This window comes from Alternaria triticimaculans (assembly GCF_023758025.1).
Source record: "Alternaria triticimaculans strain BMP 0046 chromosome Unknown scaffold_12, whole genome shotgun sequence".
In the NCBI taxonomy this organism is placed as follows: Eukaryota; Fungi; Ascomycota; class Dothideomycetes; order Pleosporales; family Pleosporaceae; genus Alternaria; species Alternaria triticimaculans.
Genome location: NW_026055969.1, coordinates 446,366 through 460,355, shown reverse-complemented (window position 1 = coordinate 460,355; position 13,990 = coordinate 446,366). Strand labels below are relative to the sequence as shown.

General features: G+C 51.7%; 5 protein-coding genes across 5 annotated transcripts; 4 read left to right on the top strand and 1 right to left on the bottom strand.

Annotated features, from left to right (window-relative positions):
* Positions 1-308: 308 nt before the first annotated feature.
* J4E78_007683 (uncharacterized protein) lies at positions 309-875 on the top strand (the record flags this gene model as incomplete). Its single annotated transcript, XM_049368288.1, has 1 exon — positions 309-875. One exon carries the CDS (start codon positions 309-311, stop codon positions 873-875), a length of 567 nt encoding a protein of 188 aa, XP_049219942.1.
* A 641-nt stretch (positions 876-1,516) lies between these two features.
* Positions 1,517-2,218, bottom strand: J4E78_007682 (uncharacterized protein; the record flags this gene model as incomplete). The annotated part of the gene is made up of 1 exon (XM_049368287.1): positions 1,517-2,218. The coding sequence occupies one exon, from the start codon at positions 2,216-2,218 to the stop codon at positions 1,517-1,519; it is 702 nt and encodes a 233-aa protein (XP_049219941.1).
* Positions 2,219-2,961: 743 nt separating this feature from the next.
* J4E78_007681 (uncharacterized protein) lies at positions 2,962-4,045 on the top strand (the record flags this gene model as incomplete). Its single annotated transcript, XM_049368286.1, has 3 exons — positions 2,962-3,055; positions 3,119-3,427; positions 3,480-4,045. The coding sequence occupies 3 exons, from the start codon at positions 2,962-2,964 to the stop codon at positions 4,043-4,045; spliced, it is 969 nt and encodes a 322-aa protein (XP_049219940.1).
* A 1,169-nt stretch (positions 4,046-5,214) lies between these two features.
* On the top strand, positions 5,215-6,531 carry J4E78_007680 (uncharacterized protein; the record flags this gene model as incomplete). Its single annotated transcript, XM_049368285.1, has 2 exons — positions 5,215-5,427; positions 5,479-6,531. The coding sequence occupies 2 exons, from the start codon at positions 5,215-5,217 to the stop codon at positions 6,529-6,531; spliced, it is 1,266 nt and encodes a 421-aa protein (XP_049219939.1).
* A 3,670-nt stretch (positions 6,532-10,201) lies between these two features.
* On the top strand, positions 10,202-10,691 carry J4E78_007679 (uncharacterized protein; the record flags this gene model as incomplete). The annotated part of the gene is made up of 2 exons (XM_049368284.1): positions 10,202-10,207; positions 10,248-10,691. The coding sequence occupies 2 exons, from the start codon at positions 10,202-10,204 to the stop codon at positions 10,689-10,691; spliced, it is 450 nt and encodes a 149-aa protein (XP_049219938.1).
* Positions 10,692-13,990: the final 3,299 nt, after the last annotated feature.

The following is a 13,990-nucleotide window of genomic DNA, read 5'->3' as shown; positions in this document are numbered from 1 at the left end:
GTGAGGGTTATAAATTAACAATGCGGTCTAGCCGCGCATCGCGTTTTTCCAGATACCCCTCTCACTTGCGCCAGATTCCCATGTTCACGACATCGTGAAACCCTCTTTTCCATCCCTCGACTTTGGTGTCTGCGTTTCTTTCTGGGGAGAGACTGTTCGTCTCCCCCTCTGGTTTTTGTTTTCTTTTCGCGGCTTGAATTTTACTCCCTTGTCTTTTAATTGTACTGCGATCATTGTTGCGCCGCGTTCCTATTCTGCTACCAGGCGTCTCGTCGTCTGCAATGGCGCCTGACTCGCACAGCGCCCACATGGCCGATGGCAACCACATGTGTGCCAACTGCGCGCGCAGCAAAGATGGACCTACACCCACTCAACGCTCGTACGACAACGACAACAACAACAACGTTCACGACGGCGATTCCTACATCCAGCAAAGCATCGAACAACCCAACCCACCCATGGCCAACATGGTCAATGCCTCCCACTCCGGTCCCTACAGAATCTACATCGTGACCGATACCTGCTACCCCACGGCCGATAGCTTTCAGAACAACGTCGGTACCACGCACATCACATCTGTGCATTCCACAAAAGCGGCAGCCAACAGCCGAGCCAAGAAGATCATCTACGAGAACGACGGCGAGTGTACGGTCGATCTTGACAAGATTATCGAGGAGGTGAAGAAAGGATTATACATTGGGATAGGAGTTGGTGGCAAGGACGAAAAGAGTGGCAGCTGCTTTGCGCGAAAGTGTGAGGTGGAAGGCAAGATTGTGGACGAAGACAGCGATAGTGAGGAAACAAGCGGCGAGAGTGGCGAAAGCGATCTTGTGGATGGCAATGGGGAGGCAGACGGCGATGTGGACATGGGCTGATGAGGAGAATACAACGACACAAACAGCGAACCCAGGAAGCCGCGGCAAACATGGGTAGCGGTCAGGATCTGCTGTCGACACATAAGGAGGCGTGGAATGGGAGTCAAGAACGGCTCAGGAAGCTAAGGAAATACAACACCGCCGGGGTACTACAACGACCGTAACAGGCGTTCGAGGTATGGATATTCAAGACCATCGTAGGACGCGGGCCGAGAACTCCCTTGGGTTTCGGGTTGGAAAAAAGGAAATGGACGAAAGAGCAGCCCCCGATATTTGGACTGACACCTCCGGCACATCGAACTATCTATCTTGCGCGCTCGTGGTGAAACACGGCGTTTGCATATCGCATAGACACATTAGCAGAACACAGAACGAACGAACTGGGCACCAATTCGTAGGAGGGGAGGGCGATCCGGCATTCGGTCGGCTGGACGAGCATGCAGACAATTAATGTATTGTAGTCTCCACTATCAATCGCACTTGACAAGAATGGCTTCAATCCGCGCCCCCTGAGTATCGCGAATGTAGATGCATACTTGACCAGGTCGAAGTCTCCGCGAGCTTCTGATCCTTGCGCTACGACCGACTGACTCAGAGCCTGGGACAGCTCTCAGTGGTTGTGTTTGTCTTCGAGGCGACGGTTACGAGAAGTTCTTTTTCAAGTAATAGATCCAAGACTCGTCGAATGCGTCTATGTCTAGCAAAGGCTTTTGTGAGTCTGATACGGACTCGATTATGTCTGGCGGAGTTACGGGTGTGTCCGTCGGCGATTCTTCCGTATCTAGCAGGTCCTGCTGTTCATCTGGCGGAGCGACTTGTGTCTTGGATGAGGCTCCTCGGGCTTCTGGCAATGTCTTTTGTGTCTTTCGTGTCTTTCGTGTTTTTTGTGCCTCTTTGGGTACTTTTGGTGGGGCCGGACCTTGAGAATCTGAATTCAGAGCAGCTCCGTTGTCGCCAACAGACGTGTTCGTATGTTGAGTGTCTTGAATGACTGGTTGCGTTATGGCATTTGCGGGCGGCCAAGGGCCAAACCCCTTGAATATGACTTTTTGGAAATCCCGGCTGTCGTAATAATACTCCATGTCCAGCGTTCCTCGGAGGTTCATCAGGACGATGGACACCTCTTCCCCGAAGCTTGCTGAGAATACCCTCCGCTTTCCTCCTAGGTCTACTATCTCCTGTGGGTGATCTCCTTCTTCCATCTCTTCTACCTGCTCGTAGTCATCTTTCGATACCGTAAATTGCCGTGGTGGCTGGTCCGGCATGTGATGCGTGCAGATGAGCTTGCCTTCCAACTTGTATAACCAGAATCGAACCCCCGGATACGCTACAGTCTCGCGCATGTTGGTCGTAGGCCTAGAAAGGGTTGATAACCGTTATCTTGCGAGCGAAGGGTATTGATAAAGGTCGGGTTGTTAATGTTGATCGTGTTAGCAACAGGAACTGCACGAGTTGCGAAACCAAGTATAATGAATATGGAAAGAGGTGATGCCCATGTCACAGGAAAGCGGCTCATGAGTATATGGCATCCTTCATGAAGGACGTGAGTAAGGGTAAGCTAGTCTGTTGTAGAGAAAGTGCACCTCGATCCATCCTTTCAGGCAAGTGACATCGTGAGTATTGGTAGCCATGGTTCTTCTTTCTCGGCTCGGAGTGCAGAAGGTAGACATCGCTACCCTCTGGGATATCCCCTTATCTGGACGAAGAGTCGTATCAAGCACTCTTTGGACGAGCCTATGTCAGCTCGGGCATGGGATATGTGGTGGCGGCGACCTGGCGCACATCGATCAACGACCGTTTCGACCTTCCAATTCCAAGCCTCGAGCATCTCATCCGATCTATAGTAGCGAATCTCGAAATTAGTAGCTAAGGCGCGATGAATAACCAATGTTGTGAATGCTGAGTGTGGCTGGACGGTCGGAGGCTGGTCATTGCCAAGAAACGGTGCATCCCCGCCAGTCGTTTCCAAGGTTCCCCACACGCGCGCCCGCACGTCATCGAGCGCTTGAAGCAAGCACAGTAACACTACACCACATATGCGTTCCGCCCTCCACGATGCCGTACACAATATCTACATCTTTGCGATATGTCTGCCGGATACTTTCCAAAACGGGAGAAGGTCGGTCTTGAGGACCTTTTCAAAGGGCTAGTCACTGCCTGTCACATCCTCGACCACAATGGTAAGTTCTGGTGTCTGGAGTGCACGTGAAACACACACTGACTTCGCGCTTCCATTGCTTTAGGCATCTTCGATGCTTATGGCCATATCTCTGTCCGGTCGCCCGACAATCCCGCGACGTTCTGGATGCCTTGCAATATGCCGCCAGCGTTGGTCAGCTCGCAGGACGATCTAGTCGAATACAACGTCGATGGCGCCGAAGCGGTCGAGAAGGACGTGAAGCCAGGATATCTAGAGCGACACATTCACAGCGAGATATACAAGAGGTTTCCGGCCATCAACAGTGTGGTGCATAGCCATGCTGGCGATGTTCTGCCGTACTGCGTTAGCGGTGTGCCTCTAAAGAACACAATACACATGGCTGGCTTCTTGGGTACGTATAGTAGGTCATCATGTCTAGCTTCTTGCTAATGATGTCACTGCAGGTACCAATGTGCCAGTCTGGGATGCCTCGAGCAGCTACCCCTCCGGTTCGAAGCACGATCTGCTCGTTCGCGACAGCACGCTCGGCGCCTCTCTTGCAGCTGCGTTCAAACCAGCCACGTCGACCGGCTTCATCTACTCCAAAGTACGCTCCGCTCTACCCTCGCAGCTCGGTGGTTCATCTGCAGAGCCGAAGATGGAACCCGATCACGCTGTCGTCCTGCTACAAGGCCATGGCTTCACAACCGTCGCGCATGGCATCGAGGAGGCTGTCTACCAAGCAATATATACGAAGGAAGCAGCCAAGGCGCAGACTACCGCTATGACGGTTCTGAATGCGCACACGGGCTATGCACTCGAGGGCAAGGTCGACGTCGAAGCCGGTGGCAAAATCAAGTCGGGACATGCGAAGGTTGAGGGCGGCAATCTAAAGTATCTGAGCGACAGGGAATGCCATGATGCCTGGGAGTCACTATCAGGCACTTTGACCAGACCGTGGGCGCTCTGGTGCCGACAAGTGGAAGTTGACCCGTTGTATAGGAATAAGTGCTCAGGCGGCGATGATTGAGCGACGGTGGATCGACCGGTTCGTATGGCTGCTTTCGACAGACAAAATCGCAGTTAGTAATACTTCTTCCTTCTTTTCTGTTATTCCCGAGTGCCTCGTCTCCTGTGGGGGCTAGGCTCTCCGCAAACCTTATCCAGTAGAGTCTTAGCCCTTCCAATTTGCGGGCAATTTGCTACGACACTCTCCTCTTGTAACATTTCCGTCTTAACATGAAACCTCTTTTCCACGCTTCTAGCCGGTATTTCTGACGTTTCTTACAATGTAGCTAGCAGGGTACTTCTCGCAGCTGCGCCAAGTTGTTCCATAGTGCTTGTCTCACAGGCCAAGATCTTCCGCCACTAAAGGCGCATCTTACCCCGGACTCCCCCCTCACGGCACTTTTAGCTCTTAGATCAACACCACCGCACGACATTTTCGATCCGGATGAACGAACACTTCCATGCCGAGGTACATGTACCTAAGCTCGAATACTATCTGTAATCAGCATTCCTCCCGCCCTCCCGACTTCGTAACTTAGTGAAGCAAGATGTCAGATGACTGCAAAGGTGGCTGCGCTTGGGTAACAGTCGTGGAAAGCATCTGGCTAGTGGATGTCCTGGGTGGAAATTGTTGATGTTTCGGTGCATTTGGCGCCGAGAGTGTTCGCGCAATGTAGTAAGCTCCTGCTGCTGATATGGAAGAGAAGCCTATAGGTAAGGGATAGAGCCGCCGTTCAATATCGAAGCCGGACAAATCACTTCAGATTCATCCCATCTATATTCTCGTCAGCTACGTTTCGTGACATGTTACTGAAGAGCGCATTGTTGGCTGCGGCCACATATTCTTCCTCGGTCCTGGCGGCATTCGGCGCTACTAAAAGCGGTGACAACATTGTTGTGGACGCTGGCTCGACGAACGCCCTTGTTTTTACCGTCAACGCGAAGAGCTGCGACATTATATCGATCAAATATCGTGGAGAGGAGTTGCAGTCGTCGTCCAAGGGATCGCATATTTCTTCTGGACTGGGTAGTGCAACTGTCAAGTATGAGACGATAAGCAGTTCGTTGTATCCTCAATCATTCGACGACAGATTCTAACTGAGTCCGACAGGCCAATATGTCAAGGTTACTTGCACGACTAGTACCTTGACGCATTACCTTGTTGCTAAGGCTGGCGAAGCGACGATTTATATGGCGACATACACCACTGCCGAGCCTAGCATTGGCGAACTGCGATTCATCGCGCGTCTCAAGAGTAGTGCTCTGCCGCTTGAGTACCCATTCGGCGTGGTATCGACGACCGTTGGTTCGACGTCGACTGTTGAGGGGTCAGACGTCTTCGTGGTCGCTGGTCAGACGAGGAGTAAATTCTACTCAAGTGAGCGTTTCATCGACGACACTACGGTAGGTACCACAGTCAGCATGCTTCAATGAGCTTTTACTGAGTCCACACAGCATTGCGTCTACCGAGACGGTGCCGACGCGGTCCACGCCTGCTTCCTCATGAACTCATATTCCTACGAAGGCTCCTCTGGTGGCCCCTTCCACCGCGATATAAACACTAATAACGGAGGGGAATACACGTCGTTGACCTTCTACATGAACAGTGGCCATGTTCAAACAGAGCAGTTCCGTCAGGGTCTGCACGGCCCCTACGCTCTAGCGTTCAGTCGCTCTGGTGTACCAGAAGGTGGCTCCAATATGGATACAACGTTCTTCAAGGATCTTGGTATAACGGACTACGTTGCGCCATCCGCCAGGGGAACAGTCACCGGCACGGCGACAGGTGTAGGCTCCAGTTTCCAACGGGTATTGCATTGGTACAACGATGGAGCCCAGTACTGGGCGTACGCCGATAGTAATGGCAAGTTCACTTCGCCAGCAATGAAGCCCGGAAACTACGCGCAGGTCTTGTATCAGGGCGAGTTCAAGGTGAAGGCAGCTAGCGTCACAGTCTCGGCTGGAAAAGCAACTACCGCCAACATTGCCGCCGACACCGAAACCAAGACCTCCATTTGGCGCATTGGCGAGTGGGATGGTCAGCCAAAGGGCTTCCGAAACGCAGACAAGCAACTGCGCATGCACCCCACAGACTCGCGCATGGCATCCTGGGGGCCCTTGACGTATACAGTTGGTTCCAGCACTCTTGACAGTGTTCCCATGGCCATAGTCAAGGACACCAATCCCCTCACCATCAAGTTCTCGAGCACCTCGACTGCAGCAGCGACCCTTCGAATCGGTACTACGCTCTCTTTCGCCGGCTGTCGTCCCTCGGTGACAGTCAACAGCTTTAATGCTGCCGTCCCTGCGGCACCAACGAAGATCGATTCGCGTGGCTTGACTCGCGGCGCCTACCGAGGGTTTGGTGAAGTCTACAATTATGCCATTCCAGCTGGCACGTTGGTCAGCGGGAGCAATACCATCAAGATCAACTGTGCGAGTGGGAGTTCGGGAGAAGGGTTCCTGGCCCCAAACGTGATTTTGGATGCGATAGAGTTGTTCAAGTAGGCTCTCGGGCACAAAGGCCTGATTCGGTCACAGTCCCATGGTCTATCAATAGTTGTGTGGATGACGTGTCGTCGTAACATCGTAAGATTGGTCTTCTTACACATTCCTACTTTTACCACTTCTTTTCTCTATCATCGCGTGTTACCGATATATGCATCTTGGATCAAAAACGTTTTACTGTGCCTCGGTTTCCTTTAGGCCGAGATGCTTTTCGTGGGAATCGAACGAAACTCCTTATTAATCATCCGAGAAGGCTTGTGGGGCAATGCCTGGGAAGGTCATTTTTATAATCCTTCGCATCAACAAAACATCATTGAAAACGACTCGCCAGGCTAGGTTCCGACGCGATGGACGCAGTATTCACCGTATCATCGCACGAGCAAGGATGGGGCTGTCGGCTCCACCGATAGCTGTGCAGCTTGTAGTCGTATGTCCTTTCCGCGTACACGGTCGAAGTGTCTTCTTCTGGCAATTCAAAGTCTTGATAGGGCAGGTATCCGTTAGCCAATTCCCACGAGTCAGTCACCGGACCAACGCAGCACGCAGTGTTGACAAAGCTTTGAGGGCTCTGGACCCACCACGAAGGCCCTCGCTGGGGTGGAGTCGATGTGGGAACGTCTATATCCGCTCCCGCCTAAGGTGCAGGATCTAGTAATCGCGACAACAAAGGCCATACGGGAGTAGCACTAGGTGCCGGAAATATGGCACCGGCGGTCGTTTCGAATCCCTCGAAAGCATTAAAGACAGCTGAATAGCTGGTATAAGCGGATTAAACGCATCGCGGGCTTGCCGCGCTATTCCAGCGCTTGCTGCTTGTGTCAAGCGACCCGGCTCTTGGTACGGCGTAGTCGTTCGCCCTGCTTTTCGCTAAGCCAGGGCAACGACAGCCCGGGAAATGAGATCATTTCTGGAGTAGGAAATTCGGCTCGAGACCCGGGTCGCAGTACTTGCTGAAACTTCTGCAACGTTGACGACAAAATGATCCACCTGATGTATGCATATAATGTGATCAAATGAGTTGCTAAAAGAGTCGTGTTCTAGTTCTGGCGGAAGCGGCGGACTGTCTGAAGCGTCCGTATCTCATCGTCGATGTGATTATCTTGTCCAAAACTGGTGAAGCATGCATATGGTCTGGATCAAGAAATCCTCGATCTTGAGGCCGTAGAAAAAGAAGTCATCTGGTATCGTTTTGCAACCCAGCTTTCTTAATGCTGAGGAATTATCCAACTCAAGCACATATACCTACACTCTGGCCAAAGTCTGCTTATCCATAAGTGAGGAAACTATCAAATACTGATATTATATACCGAACTCGAGTGCCGTTTTGAAAGCTCAGTGCGTCGTATACTCCAAGCAAAGTGCTCGGGAGGCTGCATTAGCTCAAGGCAAGTGACAGGATCCGTGAACTGGGATTAAACCCAACTACCGATGTCAAGCGGCGGGTCACAAAGCGCTAAGATACCTGCAGTCGGGAGTTTTAAGCCCTGTCAGTTTGAGAATCGTTCGACTTATCAGCTCAGCAATGGCGCCATGTAATCCGCTGATGCTTGAGGGTCATCAGCGGTGCCACGCTACGGTATGCGAAGGCAGACCGTTATATTTCCGAAGAATGTACTGGGGTATTGAACGTCGTGACGGGCGATCGACGCGCACGGATGAGAGCCCTGTAGAAGTGGCTGAGGTGTCCTGGTGGGCTAGTCTGTCGACACCTCGACCTTGTCGATCCGTTTCCAGTTATCGTAAGCGACAGAAGTCCACATTAACAAAGTCCTGCGGTCGATAAAGATGTCGAAGTCGAGGTGCAATAGCTCTAAACAGGATCGTAAGGCCTCAGTGAGTGTGTGCGTAATCTTTGGGTAAGCGATGGACCAGGCTTCGATATGCAACCATGCAGGCTGCAACAAGCGCAGCTTACCCTTCAGCGTTGTCAATTGTTAGCGGATCGTCGTCTGTGTATATACGTTGTGCTCAGATGCATGGAGGAAATGCATACACACAGAATGTATGCTGATATTTTGCAACGGATACATGGCGCCAACTTTCGGACAGCGATCATCCAGAGCCACAACTACTCCCCGATATTGTTACAGTAGCCATGTTCAGATATGAACGAAGTTTTGCATTTTTCTCTGGTGGCATTAACAAATTCGAGAGAAAGCTGTTGAATGGATTGGATGAAAATTTCAGGAAGATGCCTTGTCGGTACTTGAGACGGTCAGTACATGCCGGAGTCATTTTGAGTGGCTCGCCATGGTATAACCCTGCTTTAGCAACTGACTAGGCAAATACGTTGTCAATAAAGGTAACGAGGCGGCGCAGCGCGTGTACCAAATGGTAAATGCCATCGCCGATTGTTTGTCAGAGGCCAGATGCGATGCGCTGGCTCTGCGCTGTACGCAGCTCTAACCTCACCTGACAATACTGACTCTGAGCTTTCCGAGCTAGGAATCGGCAGTGTTCTAGGGGGAACTGGTGTTTATCGGGATTAACGTGCCCGGTCGCTTCGCTTGCAGGATGTTGACCGATGACGAGAGTGGCCCTGGAATCGAGAGTCGTTCCCGAGGCCCGCTACCTAATACGCAAGAGCGGATCTAACGGATTTGGGTCTAGCGGCATCATGACGCACGTGCAAACCAGCTGGCACCAGCAAACACAACTTGACAGCCTTGCTAGCATCTACGAACATCGGATGACGCAGCTCGACCGGCAGCTTCTCCCAGTCTCGCTGGAGATACTAATCGGCAGGCGTTACGCAGGCAGAACAACGAGAAAGCTGTGGGAGAAAAGAAAACCGGATGCGACAGCCTTGGCCTAGGGGCACGGCCATAACCGGATTGACTCGATGGCTTGCATTGCATGCACCGCCGCTGGGAAAGAAACCCGTTCCCGCGAGCTCGCCTTTGCTTTGCGGTAAGTGGCCGCAACCTGTGATCGAATGGGTCGACAACAATATTCGGACACCTTGCACGCCTAGACACGCGAGCCACTCAACGCTGACCCCGTACCTTTGTCGCTAGCATTGTCGATCATGGCGATGGGGGCGGTGTCCATGGCACGCCCCTGCCACCTCGACTGTGTATGCCGTAGAGGCAGTCACCATTCTTCCATAGGTAGGTACTTTGGAATTTTCCTTCGCCCGAACAGCTTACAACGTCCTTTTGAACGATCTTCTCCGCGGTCTCTCTTTCGGTCAGCGTCTTGCATGTAATCCGACAAGCACCTAGGTATATGTATCTGACCCCAAAACACTCCATTCGGGAGACTTAGACAGCCGCATACTTGCGTGACCCTGATTGGGCGTCCACCTTACATCCCCCACTGGCCGACCGGCCCATCAAAGTCTCCCGCCATCCGAGGACCCTGCCGCGCTACCCACCTGACTGCATATCAGAAGCGGCGTGTTGGTCCCACCTGAAACGTATCCCTGTGATTCACGCCTGCAAGGGTCATACATGTATATCAGAGTTCGCTTCCTTACCGTACACATTTGGTTCTCTTCATATACATGTCTCTCCAGTCTCAAGTCCTTACACTTGAATGCCAACTTTCGCGAAGCCTCCACAACCCAGTCTCTCAGTTTACTCCTTACTTTTCAATCCTAATCAAGATCAAACATGTCGTTTACCTTCCAGGTGCAGAAGATCAATCAGTCTTTCGACCAGATTGCAGCATGGTAGTAAGCATAGCGCACTCCGCATCCTAGTCAAGCATTGAAGCTTATCAGTGGTAGCCACGAGTTCATGCGTAGAACAGAGTTGTGTTTTCGGAAGATGCACCAACGTATTCTGGTCCTGGAGCAGAAACAGAACATACAAGGGCCTACGGACGAGCAAGTCGAGCGTGTGCTACGCAAGATCCTAGACGAAAGGTTTTCGGATCTCGCAACGCATCATGTCCGGAAGCACGACACTACACAAGACCGCAGTTGGTTCGTCAAAGATCCCAACGACCTTTCTTATCCCAGATCGATCAAGATGGACGTTGCTTCGCTCCTCATCCAACCGGACGCTGTCCCTTCCAAGGCCTACACAGAAACATTCCGGATGCTAGAGAATGGGTTAAGAAGTTTTCCTGTCGACCACTCAATGGACTCGGACGACGAAGAAGATTATAAAATTAACGTTGGTATAAGAGATGGTCGCTCTTCACGTAGTGTCTGAGTTGCAGAAGGCTCCGTTTCGGCATGAGCCCACACTATCTCTACTTCCAGCACACTTGTCAAAGATCTTCGCTTCACGGCCTTGACCCTCAGATGGTGCCGCCATTCGATCCGATCGTCATTCGATATCGCTAGGCAACAAACGCTAGACAGCACACCGGCCGGATTTGACGAAACTGGCACTATGGTGCTACCACGCTGTATCCATACCCCGAATACATCACATACTCCAAGCAACGCCAATGTTGCCACCAGCGCTTTGTCGCGAGCCGGAAACAACGAGCACGCGCTTCCTCTTACAAACCCATGATTGGAACTGCGCAATAAACGCCTCGATCTCACTTGCAGCCAACCCGCTGCAGTACACATTGTCCAGCATGTAATACCTCCTGAAGTAGTAATTTATTAAACAGTCCAACTCTCATACTTTTTCCACTCCACGTACTGTCTGTCGGAAATCGCGATCATGTTGCTTTTGTAAGCTCTGCACGACACGGATGTGAGCGTTCAGCTATGCGTTTCAATCGCACTCAGCTCCTACCGCTCCTACCCCTTCTCTTGGCGACCTTGGACGCCTGTTTTACCTATCAACGTGTAACGAACTGCGATGTCAGATATGGGAAATTGCACGATCCAGCAAGAACCAAGAGAGATCCAGCATCGTGGTCTCGAATGCAGCTGCTTGGTCATCCAACGTCGTCGGATTTGTTCGGCATGCCCACACTCTCATAGATAGGTAGGACGATGGGCTCGTTGCACAACTTGTTCTCACCAGTAAGGGGCGCATAACGCTACAAACCATGAAATCATAACCTATGCATGCACAACTAACCCGGAAATTGGGTCATTCCATGCCACTCTCTTGGCAACAGCCACTCCCGCTACAGCGGGATGATCACGCCGACGGCGCAGTCAACATATGAGTGTCATGAGTTGTCGCATCCTCCATCAAACAGTCAGGAGTTTGGTCGCGTTGCCGGTGGTACTACTAGAATGGGCGCTTAGATTAGCGTGGGGGGTGTTTCCGATCTCGTCTTAGGACCCACATGTCAGACCTCATCCCATCTACCGCACATCCACCCTTGTGTATGCAACCATCCCGAGGTCTTCTTTGCTTTTTTAGCGACTGCAGCATCCTACTCTGATCTCGTCGCGGCTGGTGGCACGCGCGGCTCGAGACGGATAATTTACTAGACTGGGCACCTTCGGTGGTAGCCCATGTGGAGAAGTGTGAACGCCGCCCCGCTGAATGAGGCGCCCCACGTCAGGAGCCCTGGAGGCATGAAAATGCAATGGCATTGTCAACATATGTACATTCTCTTTCGTCGGAATTGCCACGAGTGAAGTTTCCTTCTTGTCCTGATGCAAGCCTAGGTATTCAGGTTCTTTCGCCGTCCACATGTCAACGACTGCCTAAACCATGCAGCCCTGAAGCTGCGCGACCACAGTTCAAGGTTCCGCGGTGTTCCATGCTACAGAGGGGCTGCATGCCTTCCTTTGCTTTTGAACCGGGTCTCCGTTCAGCGCCCTACGAGTCTAGCCTGACCTCGTTGCAACGATGCTCGATACGACGCGTACATGAAGCGAAACCATAGCTGGCGGTCCGCAGATGACGATGTCATGTTTTGTTCGATTCAAGAACCGCAGCATCTTGGGATACTTGCTTCAATCGCAGACTAATGGTCGTTTCTCAAATGCGAAGATGCGTAGATAGTCGTGGGTTATCACTAGATACCCACAGAGCTGAGAACTATTAAAGTACCTCTACGTCTAATCGTCAAGCAGGCTCATACATTTGGTCTCCATGTGGCACATACAGGGTAGGTATAGATATTTGGAATATCGGCGTCTCCACTCCAATAGCACGCTGTACTATTCTGCAGTGCGCGCTAACGCACGCCAATCTCGCCTTACTACGGTCGTCCAACGGCTGCCAAAAGCATCCATGGATACCTAGCAATTCGGCAATCCTTCCCTGTCGCATGGAGGAACTTCGATTCGAAAAAGCATTGCTTCACACGGGACGAGACCCGGGTCGAGAACTGACACGATGGGGAGTGTATCGAGGAAAACATGACGTTCACACAGTCATAGCTTCGGATCGTGGCTACGTTACTGTGGGGTATCTAGCGCCTCGCTCTGATCTATGTGGCTGACATTGGGCATCAACAACGGTAGACATCACTGTCAAATTCCGAACCAATCGCACTATTGCCCACAAATTCGTGGTAAAAGCTCCGAAGAGCGGTCTGCTTCGACCCGCGGTGGAAGGTCTGGTACACACTATTTCTTTTCCTTACTCTGACAAGGAGCGTATAGCGAGAAACACACATTGTCGATTCAAAGCTTAGGGCCTCCGTCACCGACTTTTGCGCAAGCTTACTGTCCACCTGCAGAATCCTGGAATCCGAATCTCGATTCGTGCCGCCTGAGCTCTATCCGATTGCCGACCCAATGCGGTCGCGTTGCACATCCGGGGCCGAAGATACGGCCCATGCTACGAAATTCCCACAGCATTCAACATGCGCTGGAATATAACCAACATATTGAGTCAACCTATAGCATCTAGCTAGGCGGTCTCGCAAATGCGCATGCGTTATAGAGACATCGAGGCTTAGACGCCGCACGTCACACCTGGGCAGTAATGCCACATTTCGGAATGGCCACCGTGCTGGAAGCGGCTTATTTGCCTGCTTACATTCTGTGCAGACAATAGATGTCGGTACGAGATCGTGTTGCTGCGCGGAGGTCACTGCTATGTTCGGGTAGACCATGCTACTGGTCGGGTTGCTTCCGCTGTGTACAAGGAGCGGCACAAGCTGGCTGAAACTGTGTACCCGTACCGTACCGCGCGGGTATACTAAGACCAAGCACGTGGGTCGGCCAGGGTAAGCGGATTATCACTTCGTACAAGCCACCACGTTGCTGATAGATCGGGCGAAAAAGCAATATCAAATGTCAGCCCGAACCCTGGTTACGCCCCTCCACATGGATGAGCAAAAAGCAAGTCGAATCTCGATCCGATGTCCCTGACGAAGCTCGGCGTTCTTGTCCGGCAGCCATTGTATATGTTCATTGGAGGGTGAATTCAGGCACCAAGATTTGTTGTGGAAGAGCCAAACTAACTTATTAAGGTATACGATGCGTCGTCGTTGCATGCAGCTAAACTTGGGCTTGGACTTACAGTGTACGGAGCGACTCAGGTCTTTTGAACTTTGTTCCTCTGGCTCCGTTAGTATATGATCAGTGTAAACGAAAGAAGAGGACAAAAAGAAGTGGTGTTATAAATCGAGTTGAGGT